Source organism: Ascaphus truei, chromosome 8 (assembly GCF_040206685.1).
Source record: "Ascaphus truei isolate aAscTru1 chromosome 8, aAscTru1.hap1, whole genome shotgun sequence".
NCBI classification, from domain to species: Eukaryota; Metazoa; Chordata; class Amphibia; order Anura; family Ascaphidae; genus Ascaphus; species Ascaphus truei.
In genome coordinates this window covers 39,707,500-39,734,157 of record NC_134490.1, presented here as the reverse complement: position 1 = coordinate 39,734,157, position 26,658 = coordinate 39,707,500, and the positions used below count along the sequence as shown (strand labels likewise).

The following is a 26,658-nucleotide window of genomic DNA, read 5'->3' as shown; positions in this document are numbered from 1 at the left end:
GATCTCGAACTAGCAGTGCATCTTCAAGACTTTTGAAACAGTCTTTTCTACAGGGTCGAGTGATAAGTGGTTTTGCCTTTATTTTCACATTTTATTTATTTTATATGATTCACTGTTTTTCTACACATATTGAATGTTTATTAATTACTATTGATAGATTAATTGCTATCACTTGTTTCTTTGGGATTAGTAGAGCGCCATCTAGCGTTTTTTTGTATACTAACCGGTGAGATTCACCAGCACAAACACATTTGTTCTGTTGTGTCTTGAGTAAGTAGTTTGTTTGCAAAGTTTCTTACATCTGGCGCAGATTGTGATGCAAAGAGCCTTAACACCACCTCAGTTTTAGCAGATTTGGTGCAAATAAGGGTGGAAATTGAACAAATGAGGAGAAGACCATGATTCATAATTTATAATATGGTCAATTGGTAAATCCTAACGACATTCACCAAATCGCAGATTAGGGTGCGTAGATTTGTTAAAAGATATTTAAAAATGCAAAACGTCTGTACATACCCAGAGCCAATGATGATGCTTAAACTGTCAGCTACACCATATTTAATGGGAAAACTTTGTTATACAAGAATATTCTCTTGTGATAGCTACTCCACTATATTCCAGTGCGCTACCCAAACAGCAAAGAACAAGCATGCAGACAATCTTGACCTTTAAATTAGTTGGTGGGTTCTTACCGCATCAAGAACAAGGGTCGGGACAAGGTGTTAGCCAGACAATCCGGAGAGATTGATCAAACCAAAGTCCGATCCTGAGAGAGATGCAGAGTTTAACTCAGTACGAGGGCTTTATGTCCATCGTCTACGCTAGACTCCTCCCGTGCCAGTCACATTGGTCCAGTAAAAAACTGCTCCTTTTCATCTCTTGCCAAAAAAGCAAGCGCTGCTACCGTTCAGTAGTGAGAAACCGCCTCTGTGAACACTGGGTGCTATGCATCCCAGGATTTGATGTAGCTCACATTTATTCAATTAGATTGCAAATAAAAAACATCTTTCTTCTAACAGTTGGGACAGTCACATTGTATAGCCAGAGGGTGAACTCACTGCGTGTAGCAGTAAACAGATAGCATTGTATGAGAAATAAAAGCAGCCCAGGCTGTAGGCTACAGAAAGTATTTGTAGCCCTCCTTGCCCAGCTCTTAAGGAGTTTACATCAAAGAATATATGAACATGGCAATGCTCAGTCTTGGTTACCTTGTCAGGGTGCTGGATTCGTGCTGTCTGGCTGTTGGTAAGCAATGATGGGCACCAGGAACTTTATTTTTTTTATTTTATTATTATTGTTCAAACAGGAGCTTTATTATCCTTTAGACACAGTCTCACATATATTATACTAGCTTTTGTACCCGGCTTCGCCCGGGGAGCTGCCGGCACATCTCTCCTCGCTGCCAGCACATCTCCCTGCCCCCTCTACCCTCCCGCTGGTACGTCTCCCCGTGCTGCTGCCGCATCTCCCCTCGCTGCTGGCACATCACCCCCCCGCTAGCAGGCACATCTCCCCCCACTGCTGGCATATGTCCCCTCACTGCTGGCACATCTCCTCCCCTCCCCCCCTGCTGGAACATCTCCCCCGCACATCTCACATCACAGAGACACACACACAGCCCCGATCCAGACAAGGACATGCCCCCACCCATAGTAGCCACACCCCCCCGCTCATGCTCTAACATTTTTGCAGGACACCCGATGGAAACTTAGAATGTCCATAATTTGGGAGGTGAGTCATATTGGAAGCTCAAAATAGTTGCGTTGACCTACAAATCCGCAGCACAATGTCCAGTAAAAGTTTTGTTGTGCTACGTCGTGCCGTTTGTGAGATTTCGATGCTTCGGACATACAAACAAACAAACAAACGGAATAACAAACTTAGAAATATAGTATAGATGCAGTGCATCCTGTATATCCATTTGAGTGTCCTCTGGCTATGCTGTTTGTGCTGCTTCCCTAGCTGCCCCTATCTCTGGCCCGCTAGAGAGGTGCTGAGGCTTAATACTTCTTATGTTACCTATAGGATCCCTCTGCTCTGTAGCGTCGGTAGTGCTCCATATCCACTGGGCCTGGCACTACTCTCTGTCAGTGATCAGCTTCCCCATCTTGGGTACTGAATGCCACTACGTGGTCTTCTGGGTGAGAGTCCACTATGGACCCTCCGATGGGGCTGATCCAACTATGCTTCAGGGCTGCGGCCTGTGGCACCCCCTCTGGGCATAGGCTGCCTCTCTGTGAACTTTTAAAGTATTGTGGAGCCATCTCTGTAAGACGCTATCTAAACAGGCTAGTGTCCCAAACTAGAAAACAATAAAAAGAGATCCTCTCTTAGACCTATCTATACACTCAACTTCTATACACTATACAGAGTGAGGTCCCACCTCTTTCTCCTTTAGGGACCTGGCCTTCTCGAAGACACTCCTGTTATGACATCACTATCACTGGGCAGAAGAGGGGGGGGCTATTATTCTGTCTAGTCACACAGCACCATGTGATGGAGAGGTGTTACTCTGTGTGGCCCACAAAGTTAACTCCTTAAGACCCTGGTAATCCCAAAGGGGGGTAACACACTATTCAAACTATTCTGTATTTCCTTAGCAATTCTGCCCAACCGGAAGGTCCTAAAACTCCATTGCAGATTCAAATCCAGATACAGAGCTTTTTGGGTGTATACTAGAACAATTACAACCAAGACATGTCCTGTGTAGATCAAAAATGACCTGAAAACGTTTTGATACCTGTTATCTCTTTCAGTGCTGGAGCTGCCTCCAAGGCGTTGATGCAATGACAGATGTTTCAAAAGTACATCTCTTAGCAACAAGGAGTTTTGTTTGTCCCCATTTTAGGTTACTTGCATTAGTATTGTAATGGCAGGAATTATAGTGAGTCCTTATATGGAGCAATAGGAGGAGATAGAAGTTATATGGAGTGGTTATGTGAAGCAAACTGAGTTACGGAGTGGATATGTAGACCAACAGTTAGGAGTTAGGGAGGAGTTATAGGGAATGGATTTGTAGAAATCTAGCCTGATTTACACATCTCTTTTAAATCATACTCATATCCTGCAATACTGCATAACTCTTACCTTTAATTCCCTCTACTATCTGCATTCCAATATGCCCTCCCTATTGCTTTTTCTGTTTGCACTTTCCTCACTCTTTTGTGTAAACTTTTTTTTATTCTCTCCACCTTCCCCCCTCTCCTCTTATTCACATTTCTTCTCCTGTTCTTCCCTCCACCTTTGCCTGTAACTATACAATGCACCACTATTTACATACCTATATCCTAGCTAATTCTGCTCCCCTCAGTAAAAAAGCACCCCCACATATGCTCTTCTCGCCACCCTTCTCACTTCTCCTTGTTGCTGCTTGAGATATCTCTCCTACTCCTAGACCTGGCCCTATACACACCTACTTTCACCCACACCTCCCTGCCTCCCCTTCCCTCCCCACTAAGCGTGTTCACCCATCCAACTTAATACCTATTCCTTGTCCTCTTTCCTCTTCTCTTCTCCTGTGCCTTCTGGAATGCCCGCTCCCTGACTAATAAGGCTCGGGCTGTACGCAACCTCTTCTGCTCGCACTCACACCATCTTTTTTTGCTCTAACAGAAACCTGGTTCTCACAACATAACTCTCCTATGACATATCTGTCTCCTAGGGTGGTCTCTCTCTTACATCCCTATGGCCAGGGGAAGGGGTAGGTTTCCTCCCCTACCGCTGTTGATATTAGCTCTGCCTTATGCCTCCATCTATTTCATTCTCTTCCTTCGAGGTTCATACTGTTCAGATTTTCTACCCTCTCTCTGCATGTGGCAGTCATATACCAAATGGCTACCTCCACATTCTCTACCTCCACCTTCCTCTCAGACTTTGAATCCTGGCTTTCCTTCTTTCTCTCCTGACTCTCCCATTTTTTTACTGTGGGACTATAACTGTTATATTTCTGGGCACCTTGCCTTCTCTCTCTAGCCTCCTCCTTTGGCTTCCACCAATGGACAAATTCCAGGACCCACAAGGATGGTCACTAGTTAGTCCTGGTCTTTACTAGAAACTGTTCCCTTTCTGATTTATCTTTATCCCTTCTATCATTTACCACCAGGGCCGCCGACAGGGGGGACTGCCGGGACTACTGTCCCAGGCCCGGTGAGTCCACGTGTCAGAAAAAAACACTGACAAGCTATCTTAATTGTAGCCTGCTTGGGAGAGCCAATCAGTGCTTTCCTCATAGGCGGGGACCAGCTGATATAAGCAACTGTACAGGCGGGAAAAATACTTCCTGGCTGTGCAGCTGCTTATACTGTGTGTGTGTTTCTGTCTGTCTCTGTGCCAAAACTACCTGCAATTAGCAGCCCATCCAAGGCCCCCCACTGTCTGTCTGAAGGGCTCCTCCATGGCCCCCACGCTCCTTGTGAAGCCATGGGCCGTCAGCAGCTCTTCCAAGACCCCCAACGGGCCTTGTGAAGGTCCCTCCGCTATCTGAAGATCCCTCCTTGAACCTCCAGACTCCAGCCCTCAGGATAATCTCCCCCTGGCTCCTAGTCCTATACACCTTGTATTCCTCAGCCCATACCTTCCCCCCCCATGCCCCCCAGGCACATACCTTTGCCCCCCCTAGACCAATACCTTTCCCCCCCCCCCCAGGCCCATACCTTTCTCCCCCCCAGGCCCATACCTTTCCCCCCCCAGGCCCATACCTTTCCCCCCCCCCAGGCCCATACCTTTCCCCCCCCCAGGCCCATACTTTTCTCCCCCCCAGGCCCATACCTTTCCCCCATCCCCCCACCCCTGGCCCATACCTTTCAAAGTCCCATACCTTCTCCCCCCCCCAGTCCCATACCTTCTCCCCCCCCCCCCCGGCCCATACCTTTCTATTATAACTATACCTGTTATTTAAGACGTTATATCTCGCTAGCACGTAAACCGCCGATGAAGTCCCGTTACCAGCGACAAAACGCGTAGGGACGTCAGCTAATGTAATACGTCATCATGCCGGTTAGAACATTGGTGGATGTGATCCGGCTTTACCGCCACGAGCACTGACATTTGCAGCGACCGCATGGAGTCTACACCAGCAGCAGATTACAAGCTGGAGAGGACCTCCGCCAGCACCATCTATCATCGCGCAGGTGATTATGAGATTGTATCTCACAAATGTGCATATTCACGGTTTGTGAGTGAGCATTTTTTATCAATGATCTAAATAAAATTTGTCTTTTTTACACTAGGGAGGAAGCGCTTATATATATATATATATATATATATATATATATATATATATATATATATATATGCATGCATGCATGCATGCATGCATGCATAGCATAACAAACATTTAGATAAGTGGGAAAAAAAACAGTGATATAACATTTAAAAATCCAGTGAAAGATATAGGGCAAGGGAGACTCATGGCAGCTTTTCAAACAATCACCCAAATCAAAATGAATTTTTTTTTTTATTATATATATATATATATTAACAAGAAAAGAGAGAGAGCGCACGCCCCATAGCATAAAACTGTGTGTTTAATAGTAAAAGGGAAAGGAAAGGGGGGGGGGGGGGAAACGCACTCACAAGATTAAAATGATAATTAGGCAATTTGTGATAATATCACCACCATCCGGTATCTTTGCTGCAAACGTCCGCACGTACAGGCTCCCTCAGGGCTGCGTGAAGGAATCGTAGCTCACCGGGTACCAGGGGTGTTGTTTGCCGGCTAAGTACAGTGACGTAATTGCGCTATCAGAGTCCCTGACACGTTTCGTCACCAACGGGCGACTTTCTCAAAGGGTTGATCAGCCCTTTGAGAAAGTCGCCCGTTGATGACGAAACGCGTCAGGGACTCTGATAGCGCAATTATGTCACTACGACGCTGCGCACGCGCACGAGGCCGCATCAAGCGTGGAATACATTCGGCGGCCATTGAGAGTGGAGAGGCGATTTTCCGATATCCTGTGGACTGTACTTAGCCGGCAAACAACACCCCTGGTATCCGGTGAGCTACGATTCCTTCACGCAGCCCTGAGGGAGCCTGTACGTGCGGACGTTTGCAGCAAAGATACCGGATGGTGGTGATATTATCACAAATTGCCTAATTATCATTTTAATCTTGTGAGTGCGTTTCCTTCCCCCCCCCCCCCCCCCTTTCCTTTCCCTTTTACTATTAAACACACAGTTTTATGCTATGGGGCGTGCGCTCTCTCTCTTTTCTTGTTTCTAGATACCCCTGGATGTGGTTCATCCCATGTGAGAGCAGCCGGAGACCCCTTTACCAGCTATTTCATCTATTATTCATGGACTAATACCAAGGACTGGTTGGACTATTTATATTTACATATCTTCTTCACATTTTTTGCACTAATATATTTATTTTGTTAAGTTTATTGTGATACACATCATTGCTTATGGGCACTTATACTTAGATTAGATTTTATGTAGTATTTTCACACTAATTAGCTTATACACTTTAGTCACTAATTAGGAATATTTCATTTATAGTTATACTCTGGCGCTACTACTTTTGTTCCCATATATATATATATTATGTTAAAAATATATATATATATATATATATATATATCATTAAAACACTCCCGATCCACACAAGAGAACAAATTCTGGACCTGATACCAGCTAACCCAAAACCTGGCACATTCTACATGCTCCCTAAAATTCACAAAGAGGGTAACCCTGGGCGCCCTATTATCTCTGGATCTGGCACACTTACCGAGAATATTTCTGGCTGGGTGGAGGGCATTCTAAAACCACTTGTCAGGAACACACCCAGCTATATCCAGGATACCACCGACCTGCTAAACAAACTGAATGCCATTGGCCCCCTCCCTACAGGAACACTACTAGCAACTATGGATGTAGAGTCACTTTATTCAAACATCCCCCACGAGGATGGGATTTCAGCCTGCAGATACTTTCTGGGATCGCAGGAGCCACTCACAGAGACAGTGACTAAATGCATTGAATTTATTCTGACCCATAACTACTTCACATTTGGAAATGACACATACCTCCAGACAACCGGGACCGCTATGGGTACTCGGATGGCGCCACAGTATGCCAATCTGTTCTGCGCAAAACTGGAAAGTGACTTTCTGTCCACCTGTCACTTGAAACCCCTTACATACCTTCGCTACATCGATGACATCCTCCTGATTTGGACCTCTGGCGAACAGGACCTCCTACAGTTCTATGACAACTTCAATACTTTCCACCCGACCATCAACCTCAAACTCACCCATTCCCCGGATGAAGTACATTTTCTAGACACCACCATTACTATAAAGAACAACCAACTACAGACTTCTGTATACCGCAAACCTACAGACAGAGCCAGCTATTTGAGGGACAACAGCTTCCACCCGACACACACCAAACATGCAACCATCTACAGTCAAGCCATACGATACAACCGGATATGCTCCGACACAGCAGACAGAGACCAGCGGATTAAAGCCTTGAGATCAGACTTTATAAACCGTGGATATAACCACAGAATTGTAGACCAGCAAATTCACAAAGCCACCAGAATACCAAGAAGTGATCTCCTTGAATACAAACAGAAGGAGACAAGCGACAGGGTTCCTTTGGTGGTCACATATAACCCACACCTAGGAGCCCTACGCAAGATCGCCAGGAAACTACAACCCATCCTCCAGGAAGATACAAGACTGCAACAGGTCTTCCCTGAAGCACCCTTATTATCATACAGACAACCCCATAATCTCAAGAATATTATGGTGAGGAGTAAAGTATTCAGCAGTACAACTGAATGCGGGACAAAACCATGCCAGGACCCAAGATGCAAAACCTGCGCAATGCTCTACACAGCGGACACAATACAAATACCACACAAGAATCGGGAATACAAAATCAGAGGAGGGTTCACCTGTTCCTCCAGCAATGTCGTGTACCTCATCATGTGCATGAAATGCCCAGGGGGCTGCTACTACATAGGTGAGACAGGACAGGGGCTAAACAAGAGAATGAACCTGCATCGCCACAGCATCACACGCGGAACAAGAGACAGTCCTGTTGACGAACATTTCTCTGACTCTGGCCATAAGATGAACGATCTGAGGGTTGCCATACTCAAAGGTAATCTTAAAACCCCGAAAGAGAGACGGTTGCATGAATACAAATTTATGCAACTGTTCGGGACACTTAGCAGTGGCCTAAACAGAGATCGAAATTTTATGAGTCATTACTGACACTAGCGAACTCTCTTCCCATGAGCGCTAAAGGCCATGTCTGTACATACTGTGCTATATGTATGCACACACAGCTGTCTCTCACACATACTAATACTCCTTATTTTTCCATCCATATACACCAATAGGGACCACATAGTATCCACACACACTTTTAGTTGTGCTACAAACTCTCACATTTCCACACCCACCCACACCATTTATATCCCTCTCACTCCACACACACCTTGTGTAGAGCACTGTTTATACTGTGGGCTCTCCATTCATTTTTATTCACACTGATACACATACACACTCTTTCTTCACTTGCTTTCAGTTACCCTTTGACACCTCTAGCCATAAAACACATCCACACCGGGGGAAGGACAAGCACAGATAACATTCCAAGAGACACTGTTTTTAAGTTATCCTTGCTTCATTCATTGTAACATCGCCGGAAGAAGAGATCAGTGTATCTCGAAAGCTCGCACAAATAAAAGCATTTCGTTAGCCACAGAACGGTATCATCTATTTATTTTTTGATTATTGAAGCTCGGCTAACACGGTACTGATACCTCTACATATATATATATATATATAAATATATATATAAAAAAAAATTTATAATATAATTTTTTTTTTTTTTTATTTGGGTGATCCTTTGAAAAGCTGCCATGAGTCTCCCTTGCCCTATATCTTTCACTGGAATTTGAAATATTATATCACTGGTTTTTTTTTCACTTATCTAAACGTTTGTTATTCTATGCACCAAGGACCATGTTCCGCTATTTGGACTTTTGAAATTTTCTTCAGAAATTGTTTCTGTATTATTTATGGACAGTGAGATTCATATTAATTATTGGTGGAACCACTTACACCATTTTTCACATGCTTAGGTTAACACTGATTATTGACACTAGTTAGGTGTGTGTGTGTGTGTGTGTGTGTGTTTTCACCCACATTAATGTATTATTCTATGGTGTTGTTTTAAGTATATTTGTTTATTATGCTTAGTATTTAACAGTTTTATCACACATGTATATCTTGATTTTTAAACACATTTAGGAATCTTACACATTTTTTGTATATAAGATATTAGCACTACAGTTTATTTTTATACGTAGCAATAGAGTATTATTCTGGCGCCACATTTTTTTTTTTTTTATATGTATATATGTGTATATATATGTAGTGTGTGTGCTGTATTTTTCATGTGTGGTTTTTGTCTAAAACTCGGCTCATATTTTCTCTTAAATCTGGCCTAATATCCCCTTTTTCCATTACAGTAAACAGCACTGTCATCTATCCTGTCGCCAAAGCACTTTGCCTAGGTGTGACATTTGATTCTTCCCTTTCCTTCTCCATTCACATTCATGCCACGGGTAAAACGTTGTCACTTCCTCCGTAACATTGTCAAGATCTGCCCTTTCCTCTGTCATCAGCCCAGCTAAAACTGTAATGCATGCCCTTATCCTCTCCCGTCTAGATGTTTGTAATATTCTGCTAACAGGTCTCCCTGCCTCACAACTTTCTCCTTTGCAATATATCCAAAATTCTGCTGCTAAAATAATTTAACTTTCTCCCAGAACAGCCCTGCTCATTTCCTCCTTAAATCCCTCTCCTGGCTACCCATCAAGATTCCTTTCTTACCTTCAAGGCTCTCCACTCATCTGTCTCCTTTCCATCCCTTTTCTTCTACTGTTCGCTCTCTCTCCTTGAACCTTTTTCCCTCCCTGCCCCTTACCTGTGGAACTTCCTCACATTTGGTATACACCAAGTACCTGCTCCCCCCACCTTTAAAGCAGCAGTTCAAGCTGCTGTTTTTTTTTAATTGTATTTCCCCCCCCCCTTAATATTTGCATCTATACAAAGAGCACATATATCCACACAATGATAAGTAATTAGCTAAGTTGCCAATCGATTGGTGAAGATTCAGCTCGGAGGTTCACTAAATGGCTGTCAGTGCAGCAGAAGAGGACCAAAGATGCAAAGTTCTCTAGGGAAGATCATGTGACCAGACAATCACTAGATACAATTGGTGCGCTGATAGAGAGAGGGCAGGGCTCAAAAGGGATGTACCAGAGCTTGTTTCAGAAGAGGATGTGACTTTGTAAATGGCTGCTTTACATTATAATACATTAAAAATGTCTTTTAGAGTTGTTTAAAAAAAAATGCTGCAAGTATTTTCTCAAAGTAAAGAACTTATTTATTTTAAAAAAAACACGTAGAATATTGCTTGGTCTGCAGCTGTAAGTCGAACCTTAAAACACACCTTTTAAATAAAGTATTGAAATATTCCAGACTAATGGCTACTGTCCCACACACTCGGTCATTCCTACCAACCATTGTGGCCAAGCACTGCCATCTACCGCACTTATTCCCTCACCTGCTGTCTCTGTAATTCTCCCAACATACCACTTACATTGTAAGCTCTCCGGGGCAGGGATTTCCTTTCCTATTGTCTGATTTTGTTTGTTTGCACTTATTGTATTATAATTACCTGTATTGTATTATCTATTTTGTAGAGCTCCAAGTAAACTGTGGGCACTATAAAGATATACATGCATAAATACAACAATAGTTCTAGGAAATGGTTATATGGGGTAATAGAGTTATAGGCAGAGGTTATATGGAGCAATAGGAGGAATTAATAGAGCGCTCCTTTCTTAGAATATAGCAAATTCTGCATCTGGGGCCATCAGGCCCCATCCCTCCCCCCTCATTATACAGACGTGTATTAAATACAGTATAAGAAACCTAATTAACAAGTTACCAGCCTCAAGTAAAAGAAGATAAAACAAAATATAACATGTTATGTGAATACTTTCAGGATCTCTATACTCGGACACCTCCTACAGTAGATGTTGGAATGGATTTACTGAAGGTGTCCTAGTTTCAGCAATATAATGATGAAACAATTACTCAGAATCCTACATCTGTGAGCCGACTTCATATCACACAGCTTGGCAGAAATGCAGTGCCAGCTTCTGCTTGTCCTGAGTGTAAAGGGGAAGGAAATCTCCCACACAGCTCACTTCCCACTCTTCATCTGCTCAGCCGCTGACAAAGCATAGGAGGGAATTGGTTAGGAGTTCCTTATTTGCGCTACATGTCCTACTATGTAGTTACAATGATATTCTGTTTCGTTATAATGTAGTTATATCTCTGTTGCTATGTAGTTACAATCATTCATGTAGTTACAATGTGGTATCGCTACTGTGTAGTTACAATGCCAACTTGCTACTGTGTAGTTACAATGCCATGTTACTACTGTGTAGTTACAATGCCATGTTGCTACTGTGTAGTTACAATGCCATGTTGCTACTGTGTAGTTACAATGTTGTGTTGCTACTGTGTAGTTACAGTGCTGTGTTGCTACTGTGTAGTTACAGTGCTGTGTCGCTACTGTGTAGTTTTAATGCTGTGTTGCTACTGTGTAGTTACAATGCTGTGTCACTACTGTGTAGTTACAATGCTGTGTCGCGACTGTGTAGTTACAATGCGGTGTCACTACTGTGTCGTTCTGAGGTTTTCTGTGTTATTAGTAGTCAGTTCCTGATGTGTTGGTTACGGTTCAGGTCCAGTCACTGTGCAATTCGTGTGCGGTCAGTTTTTCTACTTTCACTTACAATTCCCATGTATGTTACTTAGTGGGACTGCACCTTTTACTGTCAAGAGTAAAAGTCACCTCTCTCTCCAATAGGAAGCTTACAGCGTGCAGTAGCAGAGTGCATGGATTATTAGCTTTTCCCAGCGGGGAAAAGGAGCCCTTCCTTGCTGATTTTAACAGCACAATCCATGTTAGTAGAACACCAGGTAGACACCCAAACAAAACATTTATAAGAGCAGGTCATTGACCAACAAATGCTGCAGAGTAATGTACCGCAAGCCTCTCTGACAGCTGTGGGGTTTGTACCCTCTTTAATTACATTGTTTGTATCCCTTCCATTGACAGAGAGACCAGAAATACACATGAACTCAATGCCATCAGAACCTGTAACCTCTGGGTTTAACCCCAAGGCAGTCTAACACCATGTAGTTCGCTAGAGATCACATGGCCGCAACCAGCCCCCACTGACGTGGAGGGGACTCTACTTCCATTTCGTTTGGGCTTACACCTATTAAACGAGCATGTTCATGATGACGTACCTAGTACATCAATATAACAGTGAAAAGTCTAAAAAGGCAATCCTAGGACCACAGTGTACTAATGGCAGTTACATAGGGGTTCAGAGCTTGGCTAATTGGATGCCGTTGTTACTCAAGTCTGATACCTGTAAATATTTTTAAACCATTTACTAAAGTTAGTTTGTAAATGTGATGAGACCCCCTGCTAATCATATATGAATACGAAAAAAGAGGACCCAGAGGTAACTGCAGCATCAAGAAAGATAATTACACTGTTAAACTGTGTTCAACATGTCTATAAACACACAGATACCCAACATGTTTTGCAGACTAATAGGAATGGCACCATTTTATAGGGAGTGAGTGAGGATGAAGGATTTAAGAAGATGGGGCAGCAGGTTTTACTGGAAATCTAGTTGGCACTTTGCTGCCAGCGAGGCCTGTGGAGTTAGGTTTTTGAATGTAAGGCTGAGTCCAGGGTCAGCGCCGCGCTGAGGCGCGCTGATGCTTGTCAGTGAGCCCCTGCAGCCACAATGAGGGCTGCTTTAGCAGGGGCTTACGCACGCGTGCGGAGGCGTAGCTGTTAAAAATGTTTAGTTTGAGCGCTCACGGGAGCGCAGGGCCGGTCACATGAGCGGTTCGCCCAATGAGGGCGAACCAGCTCCGTGAAGTCACTGGCCCGCCCCCGACACGCCCCCAGACGGAGCGGGAACTAAGGCCAGGGAAAGCACCCGCTTTCCCTAAGCCTCAGCGCGCCTCCGCACGGCTGCAGTCACCATGGACTCAGCCTAAAGGGGAGCATTTGTCTTGAGCAAAGGACAAGTGATCAGTGTCACTGCCGTCTGTCACACAACTCCCGGCAGCCAAATTTCAGCTGCATAATGGGTTTTATAATATTCAATAATGTTATAGGAACATTGGGAAAGCCAAGTGATTTAATAAAAATGTCCTCGGATGCTCCCTCCCCACAGGGGCTCCCTACCCTCCATATACCTCGACGCCCAGTCCCGATCCACTAACCCCAGCGAGAGCCAGCTAGAAGGAACTGGTTCGCAGGCTGACTTTGTTTTCTCGTTTTGGCAATTAATCCTAAACCGCTTGAACGACACAGACTAATGTAGAAAATCCAGCCAGAGCCGGGATTTCATGTAATACTTTTTCCATGATTAAAAAATAAAACTGCAACAAACAGGATTTCTGTCTAGTGGATTTAAAGGGGCAATTCTGTCCAGGACCAAAGTGAACTAATGGTAGTGGCATAAACTCCATATAACCGCTCCTTATAACTCCTCCTATTGCTCCTTATAATTCCTACTATTGTTCCTTTTGCTTGTCAATACAAGGCATAGAGGAGAGTATGGGTATCCCAGATAGGAGGGTGTCTTAATGTTCTCTTTCATTACCTGATTTCAAAATATAACCCTGAGCTTTATTGCAACAGCATAGGGACATCATGTATACCAAGCATGTTGATCATTTGGATAAACACAATTCTATGAAAATCAGAGGTGTCCTGGATTTAAAAAAAATCATATTTTTGTAACGCTGTGACCATTTCCGCAGAAGAATTAAGTGTGGTGTATAAAGGAATTGTATGTATGTATGTAACTATGTCTGTCTTTATTTATTTACTTAGTGCCATCCAGGTACCTAACGCTTCACAGCAGTAATACATGACATACTGTAAGAATATAGCACATAATAGGAATAACTACTTCAGACCTAAAAATAACAATAGGAAAATTAGTCCCTGCTTCGAAGAGCTTACAATCTAAGTATGACTATTTCTCCAAGAAGCATAGGAGCCGCTAGTATTTGTTTTATATTTAATGTTTCAGATAATCTGCATTCAATGATCTAGAGTACAGTATAGGTGGTGCAAATAAGAGCTAATAAAACTGCATTACTTCATAAAACTGAAGGACCTCACCATATATAACTGGTAGGATAATGGAGAGGGGGGAGGATACAGGGGTGGATTGTACTTACCTGCCGGCCTGGGCGATTCCTTGAGGAGCGGCCCTCTTCTTGTAGCGACGTGTTGCCATGTGACGTCACAACGTCATCTGACATCGGGTCACCGTGACAATGCGAAGCAGGAGGAGGGCCGCTCCGTAGAAGGTAAGACCCTCCCCCCTCTCATCACTCACTTCAACATGCACACTCTCTAACACAATTACCTTGGCGTGAGGAGCGGAGCAGTTCTGTCCGAGTCCGTGGACTCTGCAGCTCCCTCTTCTGGTCGGGCAGAAGTTGGATCCCGGTGCCGATAGGAGGAGGTAGAGTATTGCAAGTGGTCAGGGAGCTGGGGAGCCACAGCACCAGCTCACCAGGACAACCCAAATCGCCCGATAGGGCAAGCCACCCCTGGGGGTATATGATAGACTTTCAAATACATCAAGGGTTTCAACAAGCAGCAGAGAAAGAGAACTGATTGAACAAGAGGTTAAGCCATTGGTGGGCAACAGCAGCCCAGGGACCACATCCAGGCCTCTGGGACTTCACCTACTGCCCCACACCCTGTGCTAATTACTGGAACACATTGTAAGAAGCAGCGGGACAGTATTCATTAGCACGCTGCCATTAAGCAGCTGACTGGAGGGGAAGAGGAGAAGCTATTACTCACAGCTACAGCGTTCCTGCTGAATGTGTACAAGGAGAGAAATTAAAATGTACAACCCCTTCCCATGTCATGCTCTCCCTCTACTGTGTGTAATTTATGTCCCTTTTGAGGGCTTAAGGGTGGCACATGTGGCCCTTGAAGTATATCATGCTGTCTATAACTGGGCTAAGCTCTGAACCTGGAGGGTAGGAGATCTCCTTCACTGAAACGCTGAAAGATTCATGGACCAGCCTCCCAGCTGAGGTTCTAGGGGCTAGTACAGTAAGGGAATTAAAAAAATGTTTGGTATAGACACATGTGAACCATAAATACGGAAAAAAATCCAAAGCTCTAATCTGATCTGAGGTTTTACACCACATAGAAGTGGGACAGACTGGGTGAGGGAAGTGGTATTTATCTGCCATCAATTTCTTTGTTCTATCATGTAAAAAATGCTTATACCTATTTTTTTTACGGCATCAATCACTAAGATTTTTTTTAGCCAAGGTCCTTCAGACCAACCTGAAAGGCCTAACGAGGAAAATAAATTAAGATGAGATGTTTGTGTACTGTTGGGAAAAATGTTGCATTGCATTAACAATATCAGTAAAAAAAAAAAGACATTTGCAATTGTATTTCCAAAATTTGTCATTATGATAACGCCAGGGTTATCTCAGCAACTGGATCATATAAGTAAGAATAATTTGTGGGAAGAAAGGTTCATGTTTTTAGGTCACTTTGGTCCTATGTGGGACTGACCGTTTTACCCATTAAATAGATCACTATCATTAGGTCACTTTGTTTCTACATTGTACTGACCCTTGAAAGAGGCACTCCGGATGCTGAACCACGTTAATTTTAGCTCCGGGGACCCCCTGCTTCTCGAGATTCTTATCTTGGAGGGCGGTTCTTGTAGCAGCTTACATCGGGCTATTGAAACCGTGCCTTTAAATGTCCCACTTTCTATGGGCCAACAGAAAGCCGTGACATCATCCCTTGGGGCTTCTTATTGTCCCATGTGACGCAGGACATTTAAACAGCAAAGAGATAACGGCACCCCCTTCCGAGGTAACTATCTCGGAAAGGAAGGGGTCCCTGTAACTGAAATTAATGTGGTTCAGGTTCGGAGACCCGCTGCTTCAAACCTGTTAAAAAAAAAAAAAAGTGCTTATGAGTGCCTCTTTAAATGGGTCAATGTCACTTTGATCCTATGTGAGACTGACGCTATAGCCCATTAAACATTTCACTTTTGGTGTTAGATGGGACTAAACCTTTAACCCATTAAACATGTCGCTGTCATTAGGTCATTTTGGTCCTACATGGGACTGACCCTTTAGACCATTGAACACGTCACTGTCTCTTGGACCCTTTAAAGATCATAAGAATTTTTTTTCCTCTTTCTGCAGCGAGCCTGTCACTGCTATACCGGGGAGATGAACACTGCATCCACACGGGTCATATTTCTCCCTGATTGGCTGTTATATCACTCGGGCAGAGTCCTGCACCTGTTGCTGTACATTTAGCCACTTGGACAGTCCCCGGGGTAGTGGAAGCCGGGCTTCGGATAAGCAGCAGCTTTAACTCAAAGGTAGGAGACACCCGTATCTTTCTACCTTCATAAACAAGACATTTCAAGAGCTAACAAGTCAGAACCAAAGAGAGAACCTACAGGGGTGTTAAGAGACGTTTAGGGAACAGTTCAGCTGAGTTCTTCTTGAAATCATGCCTGGGAGTGGTAGGAGCTATTTTTGGAAACCTGTTTGGCTGAAGTCAGCATACCTGTCACATTTCAAATGGTTAACGTTAACACTATCTGTACCGAAGACTCTTGAAAACGAAGAGGCAGGTACATTTTTAGATTGTTATTCCTGGTATAAGAGTAAGGCAGGCCTCTCTCACATTGGAAGGCAGTCGCTTGCATTTGGGGTGGGTCTCACTGATGTGAAATGCATCTCCGTGAGAGACATGCTCATGGTTTCACTCGTGGAAGGCAGGTGCTATAATTTAAGGGGTAATTCTATGTAGTCCGAAGTGGACGTTCGGGCTGTTATCGGACAAAAATTCCAATTGACTTCAATAGGGATTTTTGGCCGAAAACAGCCTGAACATCCATTTTGGAATATATAGAATAAGGCCCTAAGACTGAGGCTCACTAACTTGAAGGCAGTCCCATTCATTTAAAGGGAGTCACACTCACTGGAAGGCAGTCCCATTCATTTAAAGGAAGTCACAATCACTGGAAGGCAGTCTCATTTATTTAAAGGAGTCTCGCTCACTGGAAGGCAGTCTCATTTATTTAAAGGAGTCTCATTCACTGGAAGACCATCTTATTCATTCAAGCGGTGTCCCAATTACTGGAATGCCATCTTATTCATTTAAAGGGAGTCCCACTCGCTGGAAAGCAGTCTTATTCATTTAAAGTGAGTCTCACTTACTGCAAGGCAGTCTCATATTTACAGATTCTTACTCACTGGAAGGCCATTACTCATTTAAAGGGAGTCTCACTAACTGGGTGGCTATCTTATTTATTTAATGGGAGTCCCACTTATTTGGAGGCAGTCTTATTGATTTAAACGGAGTCTCACTTATTTGGAGGCAGTTTTATTGATTTAAATGGAGTATCACTTATTTGGAGGCAGTCTTGCTCAGTAGAAGTCAGACTGGGTTTCACTCATTGGAAGGCAGCCTTGCTAATATGTTTTAACACCTGTGATTTAGACCAGGGGTGCGCAAACTGGTGGTTGCACCCCCCAGCGGGGGCGGGAGATTTTTCTGGTGGGCGCCGGCTCATGCAGAGGCCCCGCGCTCTTGCTCCGGGCATTTAATTAAATGCCGGGGGATCGCGTGAGGCTCCTGCAACACTCCACTTACCGGAATTCAGCCGGCTGTGTGACGCGTCGCCATGGCAACGCAACGGCAAATGACGCAGCAGGACCATGTGACGTGACGTCACATGACCCCGCAGCATCATTTGACGCGGATACAAGGTATGGGGGGGGGGGGGGCGTGAGAGCCGGGGAAGGGAAGACATGGGGACGCAGCTTCAAATGTTTGCACTCCCCTGATTTAGACTTTAGTAAGGCTTCTTAAAGATCCCAATATTTCCATTTAAATTTGATTTTCTGGTTCACAGACCTCACTGACTTGGATCCATCGACCCTAAAGTAACAATCTCCCTCAAACGTTTTTTCCGCCTTACCTTTAGTAGAACCGGTGACATTAATCCTGGTGCTCGTTGCTCGGGTGACCCCCGGGCTGCCGGTAAATATAACTTACATTTTGCTATGTTCTGGCAACAGGCAACAAATATAGGGTCACCAATTACAAGTCGCCACATCCTCTCCCAATGGTGTTGCAGCTACTATTGGCCTCCAGATCCATGGCTGTCTAGGCTGCTCCTGTATATTGTTCTCTGGGGCAAGACGTTTTGCCCGGGAGACTTGAGGTTTAGTTTACCAGCAACTGGGGGTGTCCATGGGAGCAGCTGGGGGTGTCCATGGGAGCAGCTTGGTTGAATTCCATGGGATCAGTCAAGCAACTAAAGTACAAACAAATTAGCCCCCCCCCTCCCAAAATATAAAATTGAACAGCGCAGAGTGTGTTGTTTTTACCTCCAATGCACGGGATTAAATGCACTTTGTACACTGAATCTCAAACTCTGTGACATCCAGTACCGTCAATTACACATTTTTTTTTTAAGTCTTAATATTAATTATTCTTATTTTGTTTATGTATAAATTGCTGAGGATGTTAGTCCTGTAAGTGGGACTCCCTATTAATTAGCTATATTATAAACGAGGGTCTCGGTTTAACATTTTGGCCAGGAAGGTGCCTAGCAGGCTACTCGCCAATTTAAAAAAACAAAAACCTGTAATCTGAATGTTTTCATGTCGGATAATAAGTGTGTGTTTAATGTATACGGAATATCAATAAAATAATCTAGATACATTCTAAATTATGACCTTCATGGTTCCCTCTGTGCTGCCATGTTCAGTGTTCTGCATCTCTCTGCTGTGCCACTGTCCCCCCCTGGGATGTCATTTATGGCTCTGCCTGTGACAGGGACCATTTGGTGACAGCAGGAGGGGGGTGTATGAAAGGAGCGGGATTTCAATATAGTTTTCATTTTAGGTGGAGTTTCTTTAGGGGTGATACATCCCCAGTGCTATAATGTTGTAACTAAATGATCTAGCAGCAGAGATACTTCTATCTTCCTGTTATATGTGGAGACAGGGCCACGACAGCTTTCCCAGGATTCAAGACTAGAGTCTCCGTGGAATGCAGGGTTGTTGAGGGGGTGGGGGAGATATGTCCTCTCCACTCCTGTCGGCAACCCAGTGAGTCCCTCTCCCAAACTGTCTCTCTCTCTCTCTCCCCTCCTCTCTCTCTCTCTCTCCCCTCCTCTCTCTCTCTCTCATATTCCATCCTCTCTCTCTCTCTCATATTCCATCCTCTCTCTCTCATTCTTCCTATCTTTCATTTTACCCCTTTCTCTCCATCTCCACCCTCTCCCCCTATCTCTCACCCCATCCCAATCTCTCCCCTCTCCCTCACATTATCTTCCTCTCATTCTCCCCTCTCATTCTCTCATTCCCCCCTCTCTCATTCTCAACCCTATCTCTCATTCACCCCCCCTCTCGCTCTATCATTCTCCCTCCTCTCTCTCGTTCTCTCACTTTCTCCCCTTTTTCCTCTCTCATTCTCCCCCCCTTTCATTCCACCACATTTCTCCCTCTCTCTCTCATTCTTCTCTCTCTCTCTCATTCTCCCACTCATTCCATCCTCTCTCTCCCCTCTCCCCTACCTCTCTCTCACCCCATCTCAATCTCTGCCCTCTCTCATTCCCCCCATCATTCTCACCCCTATCTCTCTCTCATTCTCGTCTGTCTCTCTTTCTCTCATTCTCCACCTGGCTTTCTCATTCTCCACCTCGCTCTCATTCTCCCCCCTCTTTGATTTCACTCTCGCTCTCTTTCTGTCATTCTCCCCCCACTCTCTCATTTTCCCCCACTCTCATTATCCCACTATCTCTCACCCCTCTCAATCTCTCCCCCTCTCTCACTTTCTCTCATTCCCACCCCTCTCTTTTATTCTCTCATTCTCTCTCTCTCTCATTCTCTCTCTCTCTCTCTCATTCCAGCTACCCTCTCATTCCACCACCACCACCTGTCTCTCTCTGTCTCTCTGTCTCTCTGTCTCTCTGTCTCTCTCTCTCTCTCTCTCTCTCTCTCTCTCTCTCTCTCTCTCTCTCTCTCTCTCTCTCTCTCTCTCTCATTCCACCACCACCACCTCTCTCTCTCTCTCATTCCACCACCACCACCCCTCTCTCTCTCTCTCTCTCTCTCTCTCTCTCTCTCTCTCTCTCTCTCTCTCTCTCTCTCTCTCTCTCTCTTCTCTCATTTCACCCCCTCGCTTTCATTCTCTCTCCCCTTTCATTCCACCCTCTTTTTCCCACTAGCGCTCATTTCCCCCATCTCATTTCTCTCTCTCCCTATCATTTCCCTCTCTCTCATGCTCCCCCTCATTCCATCCACACACTCTCATTCCACGCCCTATCTCTCAATCTCTCCCCCCTGTCTATCTCTCATTCTCTCTCTCACTCATTCTCCACCTCGCTTTCATTCGCCCCCCCCCCCTCTCATTTCTCTCTCTCGCTCTTTTTCTCTAATTTTCCCTCTCTCTTATTGTCCCCCCCTTCCCCCTACCTCTCATTCTCCTTCTCTCTCTCTCTTTCTCTCATTTCACCCCCTCGCTTTCATTCTCTCTCCCCCTTTCATTCCACCCTCTTTTTCCCACTAGCTCTCATTTCCCCCAACTCATTTCTCTCTCTCCCTCTCATTTCCCTCTCTCTCATGCTCCCCCTCATTCCATCCACACACTCTCATTCCACCTCCCATCTCTCTCTCGTTCCACGCCCTATCTCTCTCTCTTATTCTCCCTCTCCTATCTCTCAATCTCTCCCCCCTGTCTATCTCTTATTCTCTCTCTCACTCATTCTCCACCTCGCTTTCATTCGCCCCCCCCCTCTCATTTCTCTCTCTCGCTCTTTTTCTCTAATTCTCCCTCTCTCTTATTGTCCCCCCCTTCCCCCTACCTCTCATTCTCCTCTCTCTCTCTCTCTCTCTCTCTCTCTCTCTCTCTCTCTCTCTCTCTCATTTCCCCCTCCCCCTTTTTCTCTCTCTCTCTTATGCTTCCCCTCTCGCTCTCATTCGCCCCCTCTCTCTCATTCCATCCACCCTCTCTCATTCCACCTCCCATCTCTCTTATTTCACCTCTCTCTTTCCACCTCCTCACTCCACCCCCTTTCTTGATCTCTCCACCCCCCTTCTCGATCTCTCCACCCCCCTTCTCGATCTCTCCACACCCTTCTCGATCTCTCCACCCCCCCTTCTCGATCTCTCCACCCCCCCTTCTCGATCTCTCCACCCCCCCTTCTCGATCTCTCCACCCCCCCTTCTCGATCTCTCCACCCCCCCTTCTCGATCTCTCCACCCCCCTTCTCGCGCTCTCCACCCCCCCTCTCGCTCTCTCCACCCCCCCTCTCTCGCTCTCTCCACCCCTTCTCTCGCATTCTCCACCCCCTCTCTCGTTCTCTTCATCCCCTCTTTTGCTCTATCCACCCTCCCTCTCCACCCCCTCTTTTGCTCTATCCACCCTCCCTCTCCACCCCCTCTCTCTCTCTTCCCCCTCCCTTTGCCCTCCCTTTGCCCTCTCTTCCCCCTCCCTTTGCCCTCTCTTCCCCCTCCCTTTGCCCTCTCTTCCCCCTCCCTTTCTCCTCTCTTCCCCCTCCCTTTCTCCTCTCTTCCCCCTCCCTTTCTCCTCTCTTGCCCCTCTCTTTCTCTTGCCCCTCTCTTTCTCTTCCCCCTCTCTTTCTCTCTATTCCTCTTCTCCCCCCTCTCTCTCTTCCTCCCCCTTTCTCTCTCTTCCTCACCCTTTCTCTCCCCCCTCTCTCTCCTCCCCTTCCTTCTCTCTCTCCTCCCCCCTCTTTCTCCTCCCCCCCCCTCTCTCTATCCCTGTGTTTCCCCTCCCACTGCCAGCAGCCCTGTGTGGAGAGCTGAAAGGTGTGTGAAATCACATTGCTGTGTATGATACGTGGAACTTCCTGTGACATTATTAAACTGGCAACATGCAACTTCCCGTTTCACCCTGTGTTTCAATATTCATAACTGCAATATGCTTTAACAAAATAAAAATGATATATATATATATATATATATATATATATATATATATATATATATATACACAATATACACAATATATATATATATATATATATATATATATATATATATATATATATATATATATATATATATATAATTTTATGGAAAAAGAACATCACTTACATGTGTGTAGCAATTAACAATGTTTGGGGTCCCTACAGTGAGACTTTTGCTGCCGTGATATGGAGGTGGATGAGAGCGAGGTGTATGTGAGGGAGGCACAGCGTCCTGCGCCTGTGGAAGACCTCCTCCTCTCTAAAGAGCCAGCCCATAAGGAAGCCAGGGAGGAAAAGAAAAGAGGTACCTAGGACACAAAGTCCCTTTTATCCAGGACAGCCCTGTGTTGTAAAGTAACACACACATCGATCAGGGAAAACTGAATAAAACGTTTGCTAAATTTAGCAGCTATGAGGGTTTTTTCCTTAATGGTGCGCGTTTATTTTGTTATAGGATAAAAGTTGCAATCTCACACAACCGGCCATAAAAACAACTTTTTGTAAACAATTTAACAACCCAATTGCCTTCCTCTGACCTTGGCTTTCTCTGAATTTATTTTTTATTTTTAACAAATTGCATTTCAATGTGTTTGTCAACCAAGAGTTTTCTTTACTTTTAGCCCACACTGTCCTTATGAGAGAGCCAATAAAGATAAGAGGAGGGGATAAGAGGGAGGGTTTGCCTGTGCAAGCTCTTTGTTGAACACACAGTGACATCAGACAAAAGGAGCAGCCAGAGGAAGGCAATGCCTCCCAAATCCCAGCTCAGCATGTTTACAAACTCCCTTTAAAATGATTTGAACAACATCTGACACATAAGTATTTTTAAAAGACATCAATTACCCAGATGTGACCCCTTAAACATGTCTCTGCCAACACCACTGTTTTCTTTAATGAATAGGTAGAGATGTGATTCGATGTGTATCTGTTTGTGCATGTTTGTCCTTATTTCTATATAACTGTTTGTCATTCTGAAATCTCAGTTTCCCCTCCCCCCCCCCCCATTGTACCGCGCAGCGGAATATGTTGGCACTTTTACAAATAAACAATAAGAATAATATTGTATGACACGTCTCCGAGACAAGTATATATTTTTAATAAATGGAACCCCCTATTGGATATCTTATTGCAGGATACTTTGGAAGAGGTGATACTGACCTTTAAATATTATGAATGGGTCTCCACTGCTGAAAGGGTCCTGGGAAAAATTAAAAGAATTATAAGCTAACAGGCAAAGGGCATCATTAATTGGCTGAGAGAACAAGCATCTGCCGTTCTTTCCCATTCCCCCTATTTTGGTTTATATATAAATTGCAATGTTATTTCTTTTATAGTTTGTTAAACTTATAAAATCTGTGAGCTACTTTGTTGATAAATAAGAGAAGCGCAATTATCTTTTTCACTTTGGTCAATCATTAATTCTTCGGAAACATCCCTTAAAGTGACGTCACATCCTTTTGAACTAATGTGACCTATCACATGGTACAGCAACCAATGGGATTGTCTTCAATCCCATTGGCTGTAATACCATGTGATATAGCCATGTGGTTTTAAGGATGTGACGTACCTCCCTTGAAGATGACGTCCCATCCTTAAAAAAAAAAAAGAGGCATGCACTCAGATTGGAGCTGTACCATGTGATCTGAAAATGTGACGTCACAGGCCCTATGTAAGGCCTGGACGCCTCATTTAACTGGAAGAAGATGACGTGAGAACATTCTGTTCTGGATTTATCATTGGGTTTTGGATTGACAGATGAACATAGAAGATTAAAGAAATAATGACAGATGAAGAAAGAAGACGGTGATAGAAGATAAAAGAAGAATTTTGTTACCTGTTCCGGATCTTCAAGGTGGATGGCGTTGTATTGACTTTGATGGCGTTGCAGTACGAGAGCTTGCAGAATCGCTGGGATTCGAAGGGTCAACGCTTCTAAAGGTAAGAAAAATATTGAATGTATGTAATTTTATATTTACAGGTTTTTTTATTTGTATTTTTTTATTTTTATGTTTTTCATTGCCCATTGACTGACTATGTATTAATCTGTGCCGTTTAGGGTACAGATCAATATAGTGACAGACAATTCATTTTTTGGCAAATGCTTTTTTTTCTATTGATTTGTTGTTTTTTAGTTTCTTTTTATTGTTTGCCTTAAATTGTTTGTAATTTGGATGGCTTGTTTTTATTTCATTTTCCGATTTGTTTAATGTTTTTAATTAATTATTTATTTTGTTGGCTACTGGTTTTAATTGATGTGATGGCTAGTGGTTTTATTAATTCATTGATTTGTTTGCTAGTGGTTTAAATTAATTGTTTTGTTGGCTAATGTTTAAAATTAATTGTTTAGTTAGTGCTTTTATTTAATTGGTTGGTCAGTGCTTTTATTTATTAAATTGATTGGTTAGTTAGTGCTTTTATTTATGTATTTAATTGGTTGTCTAGTGCTTTTATTTCTTGAATTGGACTGTTTAGGTGCTTGTGTATATCTTTTATTATTGTGTATTTTTGGCCTTCACGCTTTTTTATTAGTGACCATTGAGTGATATAGTGGCTTATCATGCTCATATTATATGGGTATGATGTACCACTCTGCCAATCAATGGATACAGGGTGGGTATAGTAGTCCCGGGGTGGGTGGTTAGGCCTCCCGGGTGGCGGGGGAGGGTGGGTTAACCCCTTAATTATTATAGCGGTTATTAACTGCTTAGGTGATTAAGGTGTTAGGGGCCATTAGATTGTATTTTTTATGTATTCTTTCTGGCATCGGAGGACATGGAATAAACAAAAAATAAAAAGTGCGCTAGGAAGATATATTCAGTGAAAAAGATATATTAAGGATAAATATCCAAAACCCCACACTAATTCCAATTGACACTAATAGAATCAGTGCAAATCATACATGACCTTTTGTATGGATATATGTGATGAATGTAGCGTCTGCAGCTGTTGACATTAGGGTGGCTCAGCACCCCTTACACCACAAGAAAGTAACGACAAGATAAACAGCGCACAATGCACATAGTGAAGTAAATTCAAAAATAGAAATGTATTAAAAAGGATAATATATCTGTGTACATCAAATCAAAGATAACAAGCATTCCATGTACTAAGACATGGGTTACCAAACGCCGGAACAGAACGGGAATGGCCGCACAAAACGTTGTTTAAAAATCCGTATACAGGAACATGTAAGAAACATTAGGAATGTTTTCATGAAGCATAGTTTATCTCGTCATTACGCTATGTATCATGATAAAAATCCTCCTTCTCTGACCTTTAAAGGTATTAGGCATGTTCCCCGTAATAGAATGGGATGCGATGGGGTTAAAGATCTCTCTGTCCAGGAAACTTTTTGGATTCACAAATTAGACATTCTGGTCCCAAAAGGACTGAATGAAGATATCAATGTCTGGTCATTATACCAAGAATATGTTCTCCCCATTATACTAGGAATTGTTCACACATGAGATGTGTTTTCATTCTTTGTGTCAACTAGATCGCTACTTTTTGCTTTATCTTCTGATTGATCCCTGACAGATCTTATCGTAACATTAGATCTATGTTTTAAAGAAACTAATAGTGGATCGTTGATTCTGATCTAAGGCACTTGATTAGTAGCCGCTGTGAATTTGTGCTAACCAGTGTTGTGTTTTATTTCACAGTTCCACTTGGTGTTATTTGCGCCGTTTTTTACTATCATTTGTATAAAGAATTGTGTTTTTGTGTTTTACCTAGTTAGGGTAATTATGCTATCAGCTGTTGCACTATGTTTTGCTTGTTCAAGATTGGCTGGACGTGAGTTCCATCAGTAAAGGCCAATGGGTATTTAACTTTCTGTTTAACTCAGTGTAAACTATTCCCTGATGAAGTAGCATTGCGCTACGAAATGCGTAGGATTGTCGATTTATTAATCTTTCAAAGATTAGGTCTTGTTTCTATTGCCGGATAACCTCTGAAGCTCTAGCACTGTGTGTTTTGTTTAGTGGGTTAAGTGTTTTTCCCTGTTCCCGATCGTCACTTAGTGGCACCTTGACAGTGATATCACTGACTTGCAGCAGGCTACTGGTGTTTACTTTGAACTCAGCTGGTATATATCGCTGATTCCCGGATTAATCACTCAACTGTTTACGTGACTTTCGTGCATCGTTATACTGTGAGGTTGATACCATCCCGGAGGGAAGTCATCTGACGAGACGCCGGTTCCATGGAGGATTGCTAGTGCTGCTGAGTGAGAGGCCACCTACCTGAGGAACGTCCACATTCTCCAGGGACCACCGAAGAGTACCACCTGAGGGTGCGGAGACGACGGCCATTACCATTCTGTTCCGGCGTTTGGTAACCCATGTCTTAGTACATGGAATGCTTGTTATCTTTGATTTGATGTACGCAGATATATTACCCTTTTTAATACATTTCTATTTTTGAATTTACTTCAGTATGTGCGTTGTGCGCTGTTTTTCTTATCGTTAATTTATCGGAGTGTAATATAAGTGATTAAGGAG

General features: G+C 43.7%; 1 protein-coding gene across 1 annotated transcript in view; it reads left to right on the top strand.

The window, feature by feature from the left end:
- The window catches only part of JSRP1 (junctional sarcoplasmic reticulum protein 1), a 51,409-nt gene that overhangs the window by 9,769 nt on the left and 14,982 nt on the right, over nucleotides 1–26,658 (top strand). The window contains exons 2-3 of the mRNA XM_075611577.1: nucleotides 16,341–16,522; nucleotides 22,322–22,460. Coding sequence (XP_075467692.1) covers nucleotides 22,343–22,460 — 118 coding nt within the window. The 5' untranslated portion in view covers nucleotides 16,341–16,522; nucleotides 22,322–22,342. The remainder of the gene's footprint in view (nucleotides 1–16,340; nucleotides 16,523–22,321; nucleotides 22,461–26,658) is intronic.